At 35.6% G+C, this 20,609-nt stretch overlaps 2 protein-coding genes across 2 annotated transcripts in view; one reads left to right on the top strand and one right to left on the bottom strand.

Annotated features, from left to right (window-relative positions):
- The first annotated feature begins 410 nt into the window (after positions 1-410).
- LOC107103130 (sterol O-acyltransferase 1-like) lies at positions 411-17,266 on the top strand. Its single transcript, XM_015402668.1, has 16 exons — positions 411-454; positions 1,639-1,756; positions 2,015-2,070; positions 2,262-2,401; positions 2,516-2,569; positions 2,919-3,026; positions 5,318-5,600; positions 5,752-5,827; positions 7,121-7,205; positions 7,475-7,520; positions 7,765-7,894; positions 8,269-8,366; positions 10,533-10,631; positions 10,747-10,882; positions 11,802-11,947; positions 15,410-17,266. The coding sequence occupies exons 2-16, from the start codon at positions 1,678-1,680 to the stop codon at positions 15,464-15,466; spliced, it is 1,593 nt and encodes a 530-aa protein (XP_015258154.1). The 5' UTR covers positions 411-454; positions 1,639-1,677; the 3' UTR covers positions 15,467-17,266.
- Positions 17,267-19,229: 1,963 nt separating this feature from the next.
- The window catches only part of igsf8 (immunoglobulin superfamily member 8), a 48,123-nt gene continuing 46,743 nt past the window's right edge, over positions 19,230-20,609 (bottom strand). The window contains exon 7 of the mRNA XM_015402582.1: positions 19,230-20,209. Coding sequence (XP_015258068.1) covers positions 20,082-20,209 — 128 coding nt within the window. The 3' untranslated portion in view covers positions 19,230-20,081. The remainder of the gene's footprint in view (positions 20,210-20,609) is intronic.

Raw genomic sequence — 20,609 nt, 5'->3', positions numbered from 1 at the left:
TTAAAGAAATAAGTCTAACCCACATCCCCCAAATAAAAAGCAATATAAGCATTTATTGCAGAAGTGCCAAAAATACACACTTATTATCTGGGAAAACCAGAAAACTTTACAATGAGACACTGCACACTGCTTCAGCGGCAAAGAACTGAGTTGAATACAGGAATTTTACTGTTAAAGCAACAATACTTTACTATTTACCTGAGGTATCAGAATCAATTCAAATGTTCTGCATGACTCCAAGCATCCAAAGAGGAACAGCAGCAGCAGCTGTGTTGGGAGTAGCTGAGGACCTGGCCTGTTCATGGCTTGGTTCCAAAGGGCCAAAGTTCAAGAAATCAGGGGAGAGCAGAAGAGGAATCGCAACAGCTGGATAGACATATTTAAACATCGGCTGGGAACACTGCCTCAGTGGGAGTCATCGTTTGGAGTAGCTTGAGCCGTTTGCCAGAGGATTGTGAGTAAGAACCAGCCTGACGATCCACATGTGTCAGTTTAAAGACTTATTATTAGAGCTGAGTTTATTAGTTGAAGGTTTAGTTGTATCCAGATTGCAGGAGAATGCTTAGTCATTTCAGCTGCTGTGCCTCATCAAATCTGTACACTCAACAGTCATTTATACATTTCTGATCCTTTTTCTTTTTGTCTAAGATGAAGCAAAAAGCTTTGATGTATTCTTTTCACAAATTATAGATCTATGAAAAGTACAAGCTTGATTTAAGCTTAAAGGAAACATTATAAGACAATAGACAAGTGATAGAAGAATAAGCTATGTGATAATTTTGTGCAGAAGTACAGTTTATCACTAGTAAAATCCCACACAGCCTATGAAACATTCTCAGCTACATATCATACAGTATATAACACTCAATTAGACATGCTAATGTAACTGATGGGTTCAAAGGTTCTCTGTTTCCATCGTTTCAGAATCAGACCAACAATGTTGCCAATAGTGATACCGGTAGTTTAATCAGATCTACTTGTATGCTTCGTGCATAGATGGAAATTTCAAAAACAAAAAAATATTCTGTTTTTTTTTTTTTTTTTTAGCAGCTAAATACAATTGATATATTTTATGTTTTATTGCAGCTGGTTACAATACATCAGTTTAACCCTTATGTCATCCATTGATAAGTGATTTTGTGGAAATAGCTGTGCAAAAACCTTTGCAGAAGGAGATCATGCAATAAGTTACTGCTATTTTTTCTGTTACTTTCTACCACTACATCATCTGCAGCATAATCTGAGTGTGTAATGATTATCTGCTTAATATGCTTTCCTCATAAGGACTGATCTAACTGCATGGGTTAGTAAATGAGGTCACTAAATGTCATTTACCTCTCTGTGGAAATCTGTCTCTCTCTGGGTCTCCTGTGGACCATATCTAGAGAATGTTTACTTTCTGTGGTGATATGTAGTGCTATCGGCTGTTTGCATTGTTTTGTTTTAACTATAGATATCTGGTTAGAAGGTAACTATAGTTTAAACCTTATCAAATGTTCAAGAGTAAAAAAAAAAAGATGCAGTTCAGATGCATTTGTATTGTGCACAAAGTCTAGACGTAGAGCTCAGCTTTGCAGTAATATCCCAGCACTCTGCATGATGTAATTCATTTGTATTGTTTTAATCCATTATAAGCAGAGATCGATCTTTGCTGTCGGCCCTAATATTGTCTTCATTATGACCTCTGCTGAGCCCCCTAACGGAATGTGGCATCGGAAAACCAACACTCAGCGGCAAGGTGCCAAATCCAATCAAGGTATGCTGAAAATGTGACATCTATGAACTTATTTGGCATTTTGATTCAGTAATGAAGGAAATATAATTTGTATAGATTCTTCAGTGGTTTCCATGCCAGTAAATCCTGATGCATTCACTTTCCTAAATGGTGGCATGTCCAATTGCTGAAGTGCTGAATACACAACCTTCTATTACCTCTTCCAGTTTTATTAATAGGACACACTGTGTATTGTTAGGCAAAGTAAATAATCTGAGCAGGGCTATTTCTTTCTTTCAGCTGAGAGTCATGAAAATGTGAAGGACGATCTTATCGAGTGGGAAAAATACACAAAGGTAATTTGGTAGTATATGTTGTTCAATTTAAACAGAAATTAATATTTTGACTAGATGCTATAATTCCATTTGGGGGGTTTATAACAAAAAGCCTAATAAGGAAATGGAGGTGTGTTCCAGATATAATATTCAACTGCATTCCATAAACTGGGGGGAAAAAAAGTAAAATCTTTTCTTTTTTCTGTTTGTAGAAACTAAAGACGAAAGTTTTAGAGCAGGTCCAGGATCAGCTCAGAGACATTCTTGACAAAGCTCTGACTGAGTCCATCGAGCCTCCCGCCCACATTCAAGCTGCACTGACTGGGAAAACAACAAAGAAAGATTCGCACAGGTGCAATGGATGTACACACCGCTGTAACACATGGATCTGGAATAGAGATGCTGCGATTACTAACTTGCTCAAGTGCAATGGATTTAATTAGATAATGTCTGTGGTTTGTCTCAGATCTCAAAGGATGGATGATGGCAAAGTGTTCATGGAGAGAGCGTCACTGTTGGAGTGAGTTACAACACAGCAGAAACAGATCTGTGTCAAGACCATCTTACAAAAGCAACTAATACAGATATATGTCCATTGATATATACATGTGTTTGTTATAGATTTACAATAAAAAATATGAACCTTTTTCCTTTTTTATGCAAAAAACTCTCACTCAACAGTAGTTGTTTAGTTGTAGTAAGTCTCAGCGTTTTGGATTTAATTCCGGCTTCCTTATGCGATGTGGATGAGACACTTTAACCTAAAGTTTGCCAAAAGTTCCTGATGGTATTTTGCATTTAATATAGATTGATAAACATTGTGTTGATATTTTTAGATCTTTTTTTGTGTGTTTTCTTCTCTTTCTCAGTGAACTGTTTGAAATCAGCCACATTAGGACCATCTACCACATGTTTATTGCTGTGCTCCTCATCTTCTGTATGAGCACCTTGGCTGTTGACTACATTGACCAGGGCAGGTATGTGGTAACATTCATTGTACAAGCAAGGGATAAATTAATGAAAATATTATCAGACTGCTGCAATACTGAGGGGTTTAAATAGAGGCATAAAACATCTAAACTTTTTTTTCTCCAGCCAGAGTTGGTAAATAACAATGATTTGAAAAAACAATGGGAAAGCAACCTTGTTTCAAAATCAACTCTGCAACTTATTTCTCCTGCTGTGGTGAACATACCATTCATATTACTTTCCTTTCCTTGAAACCATTTAGTGATCTGTACGTTGGTACTGTCAGAAGGCTTTATCCATTTCAATTTTACTTGTACTCTGTTTCTAAGAAGCAACAAAGAAACAACAAAATCAGTTTTAGAGATCATTGAAAAATGTCAGCCCTGTAATGTAATTTTGTAATGAAACGTTTATTCAGCAAATATCAAGCAAAGGCCTGACATGGAATTTGCAGCATTAACTGCATCCTCCATCATTCAATCATCTGTTGTAGATTAAGTTTTAATTTAAAGATATTAAAAGATAATTACCTTATTAGTGCAAAAGAAGCAAATGTATCTATCTAACTATGTTAAACTTTGTAATCTTAATGTTACCTGTAAATCAACATTCGTTTTGTAAATGTTTTTTTAAGTTGTACCTGCAATAACATTAAGCGTCTTTTAATGCCAGAGCAATTCATAGTTATATAAGTTATCTATCTTAGGGGGAACATAATAGGAAAATATAAAATACCAATTAAATTTCAATAACCTGGATAATAGCTTAAAAGCGCCATAAAGCCAGGGGGGATATTCATAAACAGTACATTAGAATAGTTTAACTATCAGAATCAAAGTTACTTTATTAATCCCTTGATGGAAATGATTAAACTATAGCTTATTTAACTATAGTTCCCAATGAAAAAAAAAATCATAAAAGTGAAAATATTTCAGGGACTTAATAGTGAAATTAACCTTATTCGTTATATATGATGCATTGATTTGATCTTAAAGATGACAGCAGTGTTATATATGACCAATGGAAAAATCCTTACTCCTTCTATTTAGCCCATATAAGATCTTCTGATGTCATGTATAGTATTGGTGTGGCTGGAAGTTGTAGCTTATATATCTGTACTGAATACATCCGAGTGTGGCACCTCCTCAAGTACTGAGTCTAATCTCAGTTCATTCCTGAACTATAAATGGGCTTTGCTTTTCAATCCTTCCAACAGACTTAGCACTGTTCATCTTTTTCTTCCACTGCTTCCCTTCCTTCCAGCTTACAATTTTCATGTGTGTGTACAGCAATATACAAACAACAGCTTCTTTGACCTTTTCTCCGACTGTCTAATGTGCACATGTCCACTTAATGTTTCTATAGTAAAAATAATCTTTTTGTCCTCTATAGGACAAAAGGCAGAAATATGATACCCATTGTATATTGTATTGCCATTTTTTATAGTGAGCTCACTCCTGCTTAGAGAAAAAAATCATTTTAATGCTCCTTTTGTTTTGAGAAATTATCATTGATCTCTCTGAAGTATGTAGTGCTTCAGATTTATTCCACGAAAATTGCCTCGACAGCATCAGAGAGCCTCATCTCTTTACCACAGCAGGAAATGAATTCAGTTTTTCCTTTTATTTCACACATCTAAGCTTTTCTATGGATATAGAGGTTTATGGTCGTTGCGCTGTAACGTCTTAAACTCTATAACCCTGTAACAATTCCAGTGTAACTCATTTATTCCCTGAAAACGTCCTAATCCACTTGTTTCTTTGTTTTCCCTCATTGTGTCTCTCGTGGCTTCCTTCGTCACTCCCTATGTTCATCTGGAATGGATAATCAGTCCTTCCAAGTATTCCTCCTAATGCTTTTGGCCGCTCACTAATCATTTTATTTGTTATTTTCAGCTATATATCTTTGTTTTCCCTCCAAACAAGCACATAAAATGTTTACTTTTGATTTAAATGTGGATATACTGGCAAAATAAAATAAAAAAGAGATGGTTCTCCAATGTAATTGTGCTCATTTTGACCAAAAAACTGGGATGCTGGAATAAAAGTTATTTTTTTATAAGTATTTTGTACTTATGTTTCCACAAATTAGAGAAATATACTTAAACTCTTTAGCTCTTCTTGTACTTTCCAGATTTTCTTAATCAAGATAATTTCAATAATAAATAAATCTAAAGCAGAAACTATGCTTGTTAGACTTTTTCTCTTTAAACTTAAATGAACAGGTTATATTCTTCTTGTCTGACTTAATCTTTATGATCTTTGCTGTCTTTTTGTTATTTTTTTTGGCCCACTTTCAGGTTGGTTCTGGAGTTTGACATGTTGTTCTACGCCTTTGGGAAACTGGGGACGGTCACCTGGGCCTGGCTCGCTATGTTTGTTTACACCCTCTTTGTCCCGTACTACATCCTGGAGTTTTGGGGTTCTCTGTACCACAAATTCCCCTCCAAGTTGGGGCTCACTCTTGGTGCAGGGCTGATTCTTACTGCCATACAGACCTGTGTTCTTGGACTATTCCCAATCTACACGGTTGTGCATCACCAGCTGCCTCCAGCATCTCGCTTCATCGTGATACTAGAGCAGGTAAGTGTGTGAAGGTTTTGAGCATTAATTCATTACAAAGAGTAATTAAGTAAACTCAAACAAGCACTTTATCAATGTTTCCAGGTAATGCTGCTATCTTGTTTGAAAATGTACACATGCCTCTATTTGTAATGTCATTAAATTTCCCCAGATTCGATTCCTGATGAAAGCCTATTCGTTCATTAGAGAAACGGCCCCCGTTATCCTGAAGAACACACCAAAGGAAGGTAATGTACCGTACTGTTTCAGTGTCAGGTGTATTTATCCAGAGGCTGTACAATTATTCACAGTGACACTCGAAGAAGCAGAAGAAAAATGACTGAAACAGAACAGAAGGTTACTGAGAAAATAGCTGCAACCAACGTTTCAAACTTATAATGAAAACAGCAGTACATATACATTAGTGCTGCTGCTGCTGATGCTGCTCCATGCACTGTTCAAAACGCTAATTATTATAAGTAAAACAACTGCAACAGTAGAATAAATATATAATTATATATATATATATATATTTTTTTTTTTTTTTTTTCATAGATATATAAACATATAGATCTAAAAGTATAAAGAAAATCCCACAGCTATCAAAGACAGATGAAAAGAAGTCCGATAACTAAAATTAACTTGCATACACGCAATCAAATAAATACATTCCTCTCTATATTTTCTTGTTTTTCAAGAAATTAGTTAATCATGCTGTTGTTACTGGGGATAGAGAAGAACAACCCAGTTTACAGGCCGGTTGCAAAATCCATAATAAGGAGCATTATAAAGGCTTAAAGGGACCCTAACATCACCAAAGAAAAATGTCCAACCAAGAATGCAATTTAGTGATTGATGTGGAAATAGTCTGTAGAAATTTTGTCTTATTGCAGTAGTTTGGAAAACTTTGAATAAGACATCCTACAGAGGGATTTAAAGCCATGTTCTGGAGTAATAATAAACATCACCGACATTTTAGGGACATAGGATGTTTATAGCTAAATGCTTGCCATAGTATATGTTTTTGTTGCTAACAAGAAGCCAAATAGCCATTTAACACATTCCCATACAAAGAGTTTTTAATAATAATAATAATTATTATTATTATTAGTAGTAGTGTTGGTAGTAGTAGTATCATTTTTAAATTACAATTCTAGCAAAAAAAATCCTCCAAAGGCAGTACATATATTGGAGAAAAAACAAGGTTAATAACATGATCCGGTAATGAGATTAGCTCTGAAATCCCAGAATAACTTGATGAATAAACTAAAAAGATAAGCATCCATCCATTATCTGACACGCATCCATCCATGCATCCATCCATTATCTGACATAGGCATTACATCTTAAGTTTGCTTTTATGACTTAAAGATGTTCTCATTAACAGTTCTGTTCCAATGAGAGGGACGTAATATTTGTGCATTATTGCCAACAACCAAGGTTTTTGGTTTTTTCAAAAGATATATCTAATTAGCTGATATTGCTGAACTTTAAGTCTGCCAATTTTAGTGACATTAACTGTATTGCATTTTCTCTTTCAGGAGAAAAACCCAGGTTTCCAACATTTTCCAGCTACCTGTATTTCCTTTTCTGCCCAACACTCATCTATAGGGAATTCTACCCTCGGTAAGAAGAAAAGCAAGCATTTTATGAAATATAATTTTTATGACGGACGGACGGACGGACAGGCAGACAGACAGACAGACAGACAGACAGACAGACAGACAGACAGACAGACAGACAGACAGACAGACAGACAGACAGACAGACAGACAGATAGATAGATAGATAGATAGATAGATAGATAGATAGATAGATAGATAGATAGATAGATAGATAGATAGATAGATAGATAGATATTTTTGCATTTCTAATAGCCTGTCTTTTAACTGCAGAAATAAACGAATACGTTGGGAATATGTTGCTGTCACTATTGGCAAGGTAAGAAGATGACAGTTTAAACGTTTAATGAATAATAGATAAGAATATGTAATAAATTAAGGAGGTCAACTTGAGGTCATACTTTATAGACAAGTAAAAGTCTTGTGTTTGTATAGTTTGATAATAGATCAATTAGATTAAACCAACAGTCTTTCAGCTTTGGTGCAACCCTGTATTTTCTATTATTTGGACTCATTTGCAAGAATTTGTGTCTAACTGTATTTTTTGTTTAAAATCATTATAGATTTTTGCGTGCCTGTTTTATGGATACTTCGTTCTGGTCCGTCTTTGTATACCCGTCTTCAGACCAGAGACCAACCAACCTTTTAGCAAAAGAACAATGGTTCTGGCTGTATTTCACTCCATATTACCAGGTATTTTATTGCATAACATTTACACATGAAAAAAAAAACTTGAATATTGTGCTGAAGGAACATAATGAATATGCAATTAATCTCAGAACTTAAATGTTCTTGTTTCTAGCATCCAGTATCTCCAGTGAGTTTGTAGTGAACAATAGATTACGTCCTATTAAATGCACTCTCAAGTGTGTTTAAGTCAGTGTTAAGATTAAAGATGCTATCAAAAAGCAGATACAAGTAATTAAAGGTTGGCTGGTTTATTACAACCGTAAAATTAAAAAGCTTTTAGAGTGCTGATGTTAAAAGATAGGTATTAAGTTACAATTCCTTTTTATGTTGCCTGAGAGCAGGGCCTATTTCTTGGTCTTCTCTTTTTTGTGTTTCAGGAATAATGCTTCTCCTGCTGTGTTTCTTTGCCTTCTTGCACTGCTGGCTCAACCTCTTTGGGGAGCTGTTGCGTTTTGCTGACAGGATGTTCTACAAGGTGTGTGAGACTTGATTTCTTGTCACATCCCTTCTCCTGGGGTAGCAGTATTGGCAAATCAGTTTCATTTTCCTTGTGGGAACAATCAAATTGATTAAAAAAGGGATATTGCAAACTCTGCTTCAGAAATTTTCAGCATATTAACAGCTTTATTCATACAGGTAAATATTAATGAGGTAACACTTGAGGCATAAGAGAAAATTTTTTTTTGAGTCTGCATCATGCATGTAAACGAGCAAGAGTTACTTAGTATAAATATTCAATTAAAAGTTGCCTAACCTAATTAACTAATCTTTAAATTTATTTACACAATATATATCCTCATAAGTTTTGCTTTTAAACTTAAAGAGCCATATTTTAAAAGCAAAATCCAATTAAGAACATGCTAAACATACTCTGACTCAGAGTAAATGTCACATTTACGTATGGTATCAGAAGACAAGGTTTCGGTTAAGGAGGTGTTGAAAGAAAGTAAATAATGACACTGAGGCAGATAATTATATTTGGTGTTGGTACCATATATTATGTGGAAACAAGAAAAACAACAATCAATAACAATAGCCAAAAATTTTAACAAGCTGCAGAAAAAAATTGTTTTTGATATAGTGCACTTTAGAAAATTCCTTGAGTTCCTTGGCTTTGCTATGCCATCCTTATACTTCCCTTATTTGAGGTGACATTCCGGTAAAAAACTATAAATTCCTTTAGCTCCATTTGGATTTGATGTGAGATGCCAAACATACAGTAGGGCAAGATTGTGTTGCATAGATTTGAAAAATTTTACAAATAAATTCTTGAAATTGTCATGTGCATACAGTATTCTAGCATCATTACTATGATACTCCTATATGAAATGCATTGAAAACAATTGCTGTTACAAATACCCTATTTGTATTTAAAATTTTTCTGTCTGAGATTTATTCTTAACATAAATCCAGCTTTTCTGTGGTGGTTTGATAAAGAACATTAGTGAACGGTTTATCGGCTGCATCATGAAAAAAGAAGACCCCACTATAAAGGTGTGAATACATTTAAACAGGGTTGGGTTTAAAAGCACTATGCAGGGCTTTAACCTGAACTGAAAATGGAAAGTGTATGGCATACGCAAATCCCTTCATGTGGCTGAAAACTAATACATCACCTGCAGTTCAGTATGTGTGGCAGTGTCGTGAAGTTGGAATGCCCTTTTCTGCTCTGGGAAGGAAGCTGGTCACAGTTAATGGAGGGTTTGTTTGGGTTTAATACAGGGTAGTCCTCCAAGAAAAGAAAACTGTTAGAGGATGAAAGGGTGAATAATAAATTTTTGGCAAGAAAATGAAAAAAAGATGCAAAAAAAGCATTGGATGAAAGAGGTATGTGTTATAATATGCCACAGATCTCACCTGAGGAGTAGGCTAAGCATTACTTGATGACATGCTTCCAGTAGGCAGCACAAGCTATTAAAACTCTTTGATGTACAGTGATAACTCAGAACAAAAATCGTATAAACGATGTCGTTCAACATTTGTATCATGTACTAAGAGTTGAAATGTACTCCAGTCCATAAGAGATCTGACAGATAAATTTTCCATTTCCTGTCCCAGCATCTACTTTAAAGGCCACAGCTGAGCTGGTTTTCTTAACCTCAGCCAAAGATAGCAAGTGATTTGTTTTCTGTTATGGAAAATGTCTCTTTAAAACAGAGGAACCAGCATTATGTGGTTGCAGATAGAGGTTTTTTTTCCTGATTATCAGGCTTGTGAAAGTAATAAAATAAGTTTTCATTTTGCACATGACTCTAATGTGAAGTTGTAATAGATGGCATAGCATGACTTTCAAAATAAATTTCGCTGTAAAAGGCATTTAATTAACTATTCAAAGTTTCTTTAAAACTAATGCTCTGGATATTGAGGTTATTGCAGGTAATTACAAAAACATATATTTCAGCTCCAAGCATGACCTTTAATGTATTGAGCCATTTTATAGCTATGATTGATTTGAAATGTTCACACACATTCAAAGTGTTTTGCCTCTCTGCATACAAAACCTCCATCTACTGTATATGAAATCCTTCATATCCTTGTTGGTGATTAATTGCTGCCCTTTCATGTTTTAATGAGGTTTCAAAAAAAACTAAATTAAAAGTTTATTTGGTTTACTTCTGCTAAATTATTTTCGGTTTAACAGGACTGGTGGAACTCGACATCCTTTGCAAACTATTATCGCACCTGGAATGTCGTGGTTCATGACTGGTTGTACTACTACGGGTACAGAGACTTCCTCTGGGTGAGCAGATTGCCAATATAAAGGAGTACAACTAATGCAAAGCAGTAGGTCCCATAATAAAAAGCTATTTGGCATCTCTTTCCCTCTTCCTGCCTCTTTTTCTCTCTTTCCACAGCTCTCCAACAGAAGATTCAGAGCAGCAGCCATGCTGTCCGTGTTCATCGTTTCTGCAGTTGTCCATGAATATGCTTTGGCCCTTTGCTTCGGTTTCTTCTATCCTGTCATGTTCTGCCTCTTTGCAGTTTTTGGAGGTAAGGAGATTTACCTAATTGTGTGCTTAACATGTAGTAATAAAATCAAAATGTAGAATTAGAAAAATCTTTTGCTCTCCAATGTGTATTTCTTGACCTATTGCAAAATAAATGTTTTTTTCACTAATTATTCCAACACATTCAGAAGCAATCTGAGGACTTCTAGCTTTCAAAAATACATGTTCATTTATTGTAAATATTTCCTTTTTAATGGTGTTTAGAATTGTAACTCCTGATAATTATATTAGTCTTAAGATATAATATAATGCAGCAAAACGTTTCCGGGTTCGATTCCCAGCCCGGGGTCTTTTGCAAGGAGTTTGCATGTTCTCCCTGAGCATCTGTGGGTTCTCTCTGGGTACTCCACTTTCCTCCCGCAGTCCAAAAACATGACTGCTAGGTTAACTGGCATCTCTAATTTCTCCTTAGGTGTGTGAATGAATTGTTGTTTTTCCTGTTTGTCTCTGTGTTGCCCTGCAATGGACTGGCGACCTGTCCAGGGTGTACCCTACCTCTTGCTTATTGACAGTGGGAGATAGGCACCAGCACCCTTTGCGACCCCAGTTGGGATAAAGGGTGGCAGAAAAGGGATGGATAATATAATATATTAAAAAAATTGGATATAAATCCTTTATTTGGGCTGCTGTATTTTTAGATAAAGAAGGATGATTTAGAGCTAAGTCAGGGACTGAGTTAAAACTATGTTAGAACTACTTAAACTATGTCACAAGCAGCTTTCATGCTTTCACATCAACATGTAACCACAACCAAAGCATCTCATAGGACTGACTGATAGCTGACTGGCATGAAAAGATAAATGAAGCATAAAGTGAGCTGAATAAAATAAAAAGCTAATACTCAAACAAAGCATTACTGATTAACTGAAGTCCTTAACATCCACCATGTTTGTTTCTTTTAGTGGCTTTTAACTTTACGATGACTGATAAGAGACAGAGCCCGGTGTTCAACATCATCATGTGGGCGTGTCTTTTCCTCGGTCAGGGGGTTCAGGTGTGTCTGTACTGCCAGGAGTGGTACGCCCAGATCCACTGCCCACCCAGAGGGGTACGTACTCAAACTTAAAGTTCACTGATATCAACGTGTTTTATTTTTATTCTAATTATCATTGCATATATTACAGTATTAGAGTGTTGCCTCAGAATATTCAAAGAAGAAAGAAAAAAAGGTGTATTTTATAAAAGTAACACGGCCTTTCATAAGTTTCAGCACAATAAATGACTGAGCAATTTCAACATTATGATCTACGATTGCAGCATCATATTAGATTAATCAGTGTTAAAGTTTTCTCTCAGATAAGTTCAGGAAATAAATCATGTGATAGAGTTAAGAACGTGTCAGATAATACAATACTAAATCCAATTGAAAGATTTCTAAAGACAATAAAATTGTATATGTTCAAGTTTTACTTTTAATAAAAAGGTTTTTTAATTCCTTAAAAGTATAAGTGGCCTTATATGAGATAAAACATATCCTATTAAACTGATAAACACTTGAAAATGTTGGACGGGAGTTTTACACCAAAGGAGGCTATTTATCTAAAAATAAATCATCAAACTAGAACTTTGACCTCAACTTGAGATAAATAAAAAGTAGGTCAATAAACTCTGCATACAGACAATATTAACACTGGATCAAAGTGACTAAAAAAATCTACAATTGAAGATACAGCATGAAAACGAAAACAAATGTGGCCATATTATACATTACGCTGCAAACCCTGAAATAGATGTGTTTAATAACATAATAAAATACCTTTATTGCATGATCATCCAGTTTAGAAAAATCTAGAACTTAATCTAAAACATTTATTGCATAAGGATAAAAAGGACCTTATATAAAGAAATTTACATTTTTTATAAAATTGTATGTAACAGTAAACAGACACCCAATGCAAATACTTTGTATGAACAACTTTTTTTAGTTTAACACTACTACTAAGTCTGGAGCATAGAAAGATCCTGTAGAAAATCTGCACTGATTTTCTACAGGATCTACATGTTGCTTTTATATTTGTGTCAGTTGTCTTTCATAGGCAATTTGTTTTTTTTGTTGCTGACCTGGTATTTCAGATATATAAATGAAGCAATCCTCATAAATACGTTTTCCCAGGGCTATATTTACATTTAGTTTCACCCTAGGTCCACCTGGCATGTTTATATCTGAAAGGTTAATATTTATTTTTTTTATCACACAGTTCCATTAAAAATCAGTTAGCAAATGTTTCATCAGTAATAGGAAAGAAAATGGTTTATTTCTATGAAACAAAACAGATTAGATGAAGCATGAAATAACTAACTGCACTTTCTTTCAAGATAAACTTGCTTCTTTTTTTAACAAGGAGTTGCAACATTTTATTTACCTTGATATCATTACAGTATTTTTACATTTAATTGGGGTAATATGTTAATATTTAATTTGGGTACTGTAGACAGGTGCTATTTTAATAGCCATTTACAATCTACTCAAATCTGCCTTACTTAATGAATATGAAGATTCTTGGGGTTATAAATGAATAAAGCTGTTGGTCAGTAAGCAATGGGTTATTTGTCAACATGGTATAATTTCCCCCACTGAATCAGTGTGCTTAGTGTGGGTTTACAGTGCTGTGCCACATAACATGAATTATTTTAAGACTTTTCACCATTCTTAATAAAGGGGCTCCAATAAATGGGAATCTAGCGGTGAGACTCACAGTTAAGTTTAGATATACCTTATTAGAGCAAAATTGCTAAGGGAAAAATCAATTTCATCACCTTTTTTTCATTAGCCCCTGTCCCCTTGAGACCCAGAAGAAAAAAGATATTGTTGTTTGGACTCTTTTTGAAAGTTGAAGTACTAAAGCTTAAACAAACAGAATGCAACACTTTATTTTTCATTAAAAGTTTTTCCTTTAGGTTTTGTTAAATTTCTCTTACAATAGACTTGCCTGCTATTAAATAGAATGTAAAGGTATAGTTGAGGATTTTTGCAAATTTTTTAAAAGACCCACCCTCTACACTTAAAAAAAAATGCACATGCACAACCCTATACCCACTCCCGAGAGGGAACGCTCAGTGAATGCGTGTGAGAACGTGCACGAGCCCATTTCTCCTCATGCACGCTCCATTTAAAAGTTGCTGTTTGCATTGCCAATACAAGATACTTTCAAAAACAACATTTTCAATTTTTCCACTATGTCAGACTCACCACCAGTAAGTGAAAATTGGGGCACGCACGTAGGAAGTCCTTACGTAAACATATCATCAAAATGATTGACAATTAGGGGGACCACTTATTTTGATGATCCACATGGAAAAAGAACATCCTCCACTATACCTTTAAAGATTTAACAGAGGTATTTATTTAATCTATTCATTTTCTGAATGTTTCTTTTCTATTCACGAATATGTAAAAAATGTAGCTGAATGACAGTCAGTTTGCTAACGTGGACTATCCTGTGCTTGAGAAATCAGTCATTAAGCCTGACTTAATCAAGCTGTCTGTAGTGGACGTGTCAAAGACTTATATGACACAAACAGTGAAACCTCATATTGGGTTAAACCTGACCCAGGATAAAACAATCTGACATGTTTTTGTCGTACTTGCCTACTGTGGGTCTGAGCATATCAACATGGTTCCTCTCAGTTCATGACCATCTTCTGCATCTGTGTTCACCAAAGAGAAAGCCTTTCAGAGTGAACACAAACGCCAAAGGAATAGTAGCAGATGGGAACAATTCATGGGGATTTAACTTTTAGAACGCAAAGCCCTTTTTAATATGCTGGTGAAGATTTTCAGTCATCCAGAAAGAAAAAAAACTAACCTTAAACAGAGCGATTGGACTCTGGTCTCAGCTCTCAAAAACCTACAATGCAGCTATAGAGTTGATTCCTTCCTGCTATCATTTCAACCCCCCCACCCCCCTGCAGGGGAAAAATATATCTTGCCTGGACAGCCAAGCCAACATTTGCCCCTAACGACTCCCCTTTCAGAGACATAGCCAAGTATTGGGTATTGCAGGTTAACAAAGAACCCAAAACGACTCCCCATTCCTAAGGTGTGGATTTGCATGTTTTCAAAGCCAAAACAAGTTTTGTAAGTACAACTCAAAGCTAATTCTGACATTTTGATTAGAAAAAGCTTTATGGATGGGAAGCTAAACGTCTTCAAATTTGGAAACCAAGTCCAGTGGATTGTTTTTTTTTTTTTTTACTTTTTTGGCCCTTTTTTATGTTAGTCAGCAAGGACTGGCATGATAGATGGGGTCAGATGGACTTAAAACTCAACCATGAACCACTGGGTGGCTTTGAATGACATAGTGTCTACAAACAATGAGAAAGTTACAGGGTTACAACCAATAATCATACAAAGTCCTGTCAGCTGCTCCCTTACACAGGATTCACAGCTGGTCATTAAACCCTGTGCATTGACTTGGCAGTGTTTACACTGGATGCCCTTCCTTATGCAACTCAGAAAAATATGACTGTGTATGTGATAGTTGATTTGTTCTTTTATTCTCTACAACAGGATAGTTTCTGGGAACTGGCGATGCCTCGATCATGGTCCTGTAGCTATCAGACATGAAGCCATTTTTCGCTGTCATCCGGAGCAACTGATGAACGGACCTGGAAACATTAGCAATACACTGAAAAGAAGAGAGAGCAAGAAAGAAGACAACTTAAACGACATTGAAATAGACATCAGCAGACACATTAAGAGCATCACCATATACTTTCTTTTTGCACTGATAGCTTGAAAATATTTTGTTACTTGTGAATTTCTGTTGTGAGAAGTTTTCTCTGACCACAGAGAGACAGAACACAACACTATTTCAGAGAGTTAGTGACTACTGATAATTAAAATTAGATGTTTCTGTTTTGGACCAGACTATATAATTATATTACTTCATCTAATGCTAGACTGGTCAACTAAACAATAATTTACAGACCAAAATAAGCATTTAAAAGACAGCACAGGCATTCTAAATTCCAATATTGTACTTTTAATCTTCAATTCTTGTTATTAGCTTGGTAGGAAAAATATCTAACTTAACTGGTCTCATAAATGCATTGCTCAAACTGTTTTTATATTAAAAACATTATTTGATCTTTGCATGATTTTCATTTCCTTATTTGTGATAATAACAACAATGACATCTTTTTGGCTATAGAGCATCTTTAAAGAGATCCTGAACCTGTTAGAGCGTCTGGCCTGCAGAGAGCATCACAACTTCAGTTCTGACATGTTTGACATTAGGCTTGCAGGGATTGGTTGATGGAGTGGCCATGTAAACCAGCCAACCAACCACACTCTGTGGTGTCTCAGCACCATGTCACAAAGCCTCTGACTGCCTGCTGTAGCATCATACAGGAAGAAGAGGATTAACTTTGGTACTGTTAGCATTAGTTATGTAATGCTCAGTAAGCTGATTGAGCACAATAAAAGAGCTCAGAGGGAAATACAAGGCAGCTTTGAGGGGAGAGGAGAATTGAGATCGTGTGGGTCTATGATTTTTAAGATTTTCTTATCATCATGTTAGTTTGACATTTCCTCACAAATGTGCTTTTGTTTGCTTCATCAAAAGGTTTTTGCTCATTAGGTTTCCATCAAAGATGCAATTCAATACAATGAATTCACAGGAAAATTATTTTATATTTCCTGTATAAGCTCTGGTGGCCAGAACAGATGAGCTTGATCTGAGATTTGACGGTTGTCAGATATATAAGACCTTTGAGGTTCTGCAGATGTAACAAGTGCAGATATAAAATGTCTAACTGCAAATTTGTTTTCTTTGTTTTTTTTGCTGTGTGAATTGATGTTTCGAAATAAAAGCTTTGTGTTCAGCTGCTTCCCAGTGAATCAGAAAATCATTAAAAAGTTGTAGAAATTCATGAAAAAGGTGGAACTAGTGTTACTTATAAATTGATACTTTTCAAGGGGATTTTCTTTCTTTACACACCCAGGGCTTATGCCTACTGTAGTCCTCTGTCTGCAGCATAGGAGCTATGTGGATGACCCTTAGTGTGACAGGATATATCAGCACAGCCTGCTTCAAAGTTTAACAAGAATACATGATCTCTTCATGAGTTAAAGTCCTCACCTTTAAATTTATTAGGTTTGACAATGCAGAGCCATAGCCATCCATTACGTACGTGTAACTTCTGTTTTGACATGAAAACTGGCTCAGCTGTTCCTTTCCCAGACACAGCCCCCTGTATAGCTAGTTTACTATTAGCTTTTCTAACATAGAAACTAGTTATAGATCCGTCCTGCTATGTTCATTTCTTATGTCTGCTTCTATCTCCTTGAAACCCCAGTTGGCAACTCACACACAGCCTGATTCTGCTGGAGGTTTCTTCCTGTTGCTGTAAAAGGCAGTTCTTCCTCTCCACTGTCACTTCAAGCACGCTTGGTATGAGGGATTGCTTTCAAGTCAATAAGTCGATGCATTCAGCTGTTTTTTTCTAAAATGGAAATCTTTGAACCAATTGGTCCTGTAAAGTACCTTAAGATGACGTGTTGTGTTTTGGCGCTCTATAAACGGATTTGAATTTGTAGTCCTTTTTTCGGAAAGCTGTCATCTCATATCTTTCAGCTATATTACACACATGCACAAAAATATTCTCAACTTATATCAATCTATGTTATAAACCTTTTTATTCTGAATAAATTCCTGAAATTAATGTACTTTGTCATGAAATTCTACTTTATACATTTTATATTACATCTGCATGTAAACAAATTGTTATGCTTAAAAATAATAAAAAGCACACATGATGAAGCTTAGATTATCAGCAAACATTATTGTTTTTAAATATACTTCAATATTTTCTCAGTAATAATTATTTAATTTATTCTTTTTTGATTGTAAATTACAAAAATGAAATTATATAATTTTTGTTGTTTTTTTTTTTTTGTAAATATGATTGCACTACTAAAGGCGCCATACAGCATTTGAGATATGGCTAATTGACATTTTTATAACATGTAAATTACAGCAACCACAAGAATAATTTATATTTACCAATGGAAAATGTAGCATTCTAGACCGTGAGTGCTTTATCCAGCAGAATTTACAGAAATCAAATATTTTTAATTTCATCTGATAGGCATGTTCAAATTTACTAAAAAAAAAACAGCAAAATACACAAAGTACTGATGAAAATACAGAGTGTTTAATTTTTTTAATCAATTGGCGGGTTTTGCCAAAGCACCATAAGAAACAAAGGTGAGAAATAACCTGCTTTTATGATTATATGGATGCATTTAGGAACAGTGAAGTTTAGCATAATTAAACAATTCAAACAAAATTTCTTCATGAGAAAACTTTACACAAAAGCACACATTAGACAACAGTTTAGTATTTTTCACATTCTGTGCAAAAATCTCTTCACAGAGGGGAATGATTCACAGAGAAAAGTGGTTGAAAACAAATTGAATGTGAGCCACACAGCGTGGGGGAAGGGCGGTAAGATCCGCTGCTGCCATAAATGGGGATTAGAGATGAACTCTCAGATACTCTGAAAATACATCCACACAGCAGTGCCCTGCCTCTGCTGCAGCTGTGTCGATGACTATCCACGTTGGTGTAAAATAAAGCGCTGTAGGGAACAAATCAGCTTTGAGTCTGGAACTAAGTGGCTCAGCAAGCAAACAGAGCTGTGATTTTACTCCAAACCCTCTTTGAACATTTATAATGAGGGTTTAGGAAACATAAGTAAAAGAAAGCACTGAGATTCAACAAAACCTCCTGCAGAGAGAGATTCAAAGTCAATGCATGTAATTTTACATGACCACACTTTCTTTAGGAGTTACTTTCAACAGGAAGAGGAGGATGGATTAAACATGCACGCATACTGAATCTCTCCAACACATTTTTGTGGGCTAGCTGTGGGGAGCCATGGTCATAAAAAGCCTCCTTAAGAGCCCCAGACAACATCAGGAAGGGGATGATGGAGATATTTCACCAAACTATCAGATCATATGACTGGGCGCCACAGAAAACCACAGTATTTATTAACCAGCAATCACGTGATACAAAAGAGAAAAGACGTAACACGTTCGTTTTTGTCAGAAGCCATAACCCCCAAAACAAGTAAAAAAAAAAAAAAAAAAAGCACATGAATGGCTTTTTGGCTGGAAGATTACAGAGTAAAGGATACCAATGGGCTTTGGTCCCAGACTCGTTTTCATCCAAGTGCTTAAAAGGAGCAGACTGCTGCAGCATGCTAATCAATGGTGCTTTACATAGAAATATTGTGCTGCAGCAAAGTCTTACATTAAGTCAATTAATATGGAATTTCAGCCACATTTGAACATATTTCAGCTCAGTGTCGAGGGCATTTTCATTTATCGCATTCAAATTGATAAAATATAACATTTTAAACACATCAGTTCTGTTTTACAAAATTGACAACAGAAAGCAACCATCAACTGGACTGGTTTCCATAGGACAGTAACTCACCAGCATAGGCTTTGTTTACTTGCAGACCTGCTCTGGGCTAAAGATAAGAAACTGGCAAAACAGCTTCAATCAGCATTCACCTGACTGCCAGTTAGCACCTAAAGCCATGCACATACCTTTTGTACATTGTGGAGTCTTGTATTCAAAACAAAAACATGCAGCTTGAATGAAAAGCAACCTGAAAACATAACTGCTTTTATCCACAAAAAACGCTGCACCAATGGTGAACATATAATGACCTACATATCCAGCATTATATAAAAATAATCTGATGAGTTGAGCAGCATGGCTACTTAACATCTGACAATCTTCTACAGAAAGAATAACTTCACTAAAACCTGCATTGATTTCAATTATCTTTACAACCCCTTATTTATTTTGCAAAAAAGAAAAAAAAAAAAACAAGAATAGCACTAAAAATGTGGTTATGGATAACATGAAAACAGCTATCAAATCCACTTGCAAAGTGAGGCAGAAAAATCTACGGTTCTAACCTGCTATTAGTGCACAACATAGTACTAAACATTGAGCGAATGTAAAAAAATAAATGTTTTGGCATGGATTGCAAAACAAAAAGGTCCAAACACAGAACACTGAGATAAAAGACGCCAAAGTCTTTAATTTAGTTTTCAAGTCAGTTTGGAGTGGGGTGGACGTTTTCCACCGCTGTAATCTCGACAGTAGCTCCCAGTAAACAAAGAGCAGTCACTAAAAAGCTGCTGCCCACTTTGACCCTTATTTAGGAGCTCTCTGTCTTGCTAGTCGCTTCATAAAGCAGCAGGTTACCGTTGCAATAATGAGGATGCCGACAAACAAGGCCGATGAGATTCCTACCACCAGCGGGATGAGGAGGAGGTCTGCAGCTGGAGAAACAAGGGGGAAAAAACAAAATTAAATTTCTTTGTAAACTGATCGGAGAAAAGAAATATGCATGCTTTAGCTACATAGCTTTTCATTTGCTAGAATTATAGTTTGGATCATATAAATTAAAAATTTTGGATCTTAAGGAACTAGCTTAAGACTGTTGGCTCTTTTCACTACATTTTACAGAACTTCAGCTATAAATGTAGTGCATACAAATTTACTCTGTTTTGTCAGATTTGGATGTTTAAAGGGATAGTTCGGTATTTTTGACATGAATCTGTATGGCATCCCCATCACCAGTGTCATGCAATCACACTGACTTACCCCTGGCAGCGTCCTGTGAGCAGAGTTCTCGTCCAGTTTTGGTCAAGCCGAAAGTAGTCCGGCAGGTTTGCTAGA

This window comes from Cyprinodon variegatus, unplaced genomic scaffold (assembly GCF_000732505.1).
Source record: "Cyprinodon variegatus isolate N-32 unplaced genomic scaffold, C_variegatus-1.0 Scaffold34, whole genome shotgun sequence".
NCBI classification, from domain to species: Eukaryota; Metazoa; Chordata; class Actinopteri; order Cyprinodontiformes; family Cyprinodontidae; genus Cyprinodon; species Cyprinodon variegatus.
Note: the sequence above shows the minus strand (reverse complement) of the source record. Positions and strands in the feature narration are given on the sequence as shown.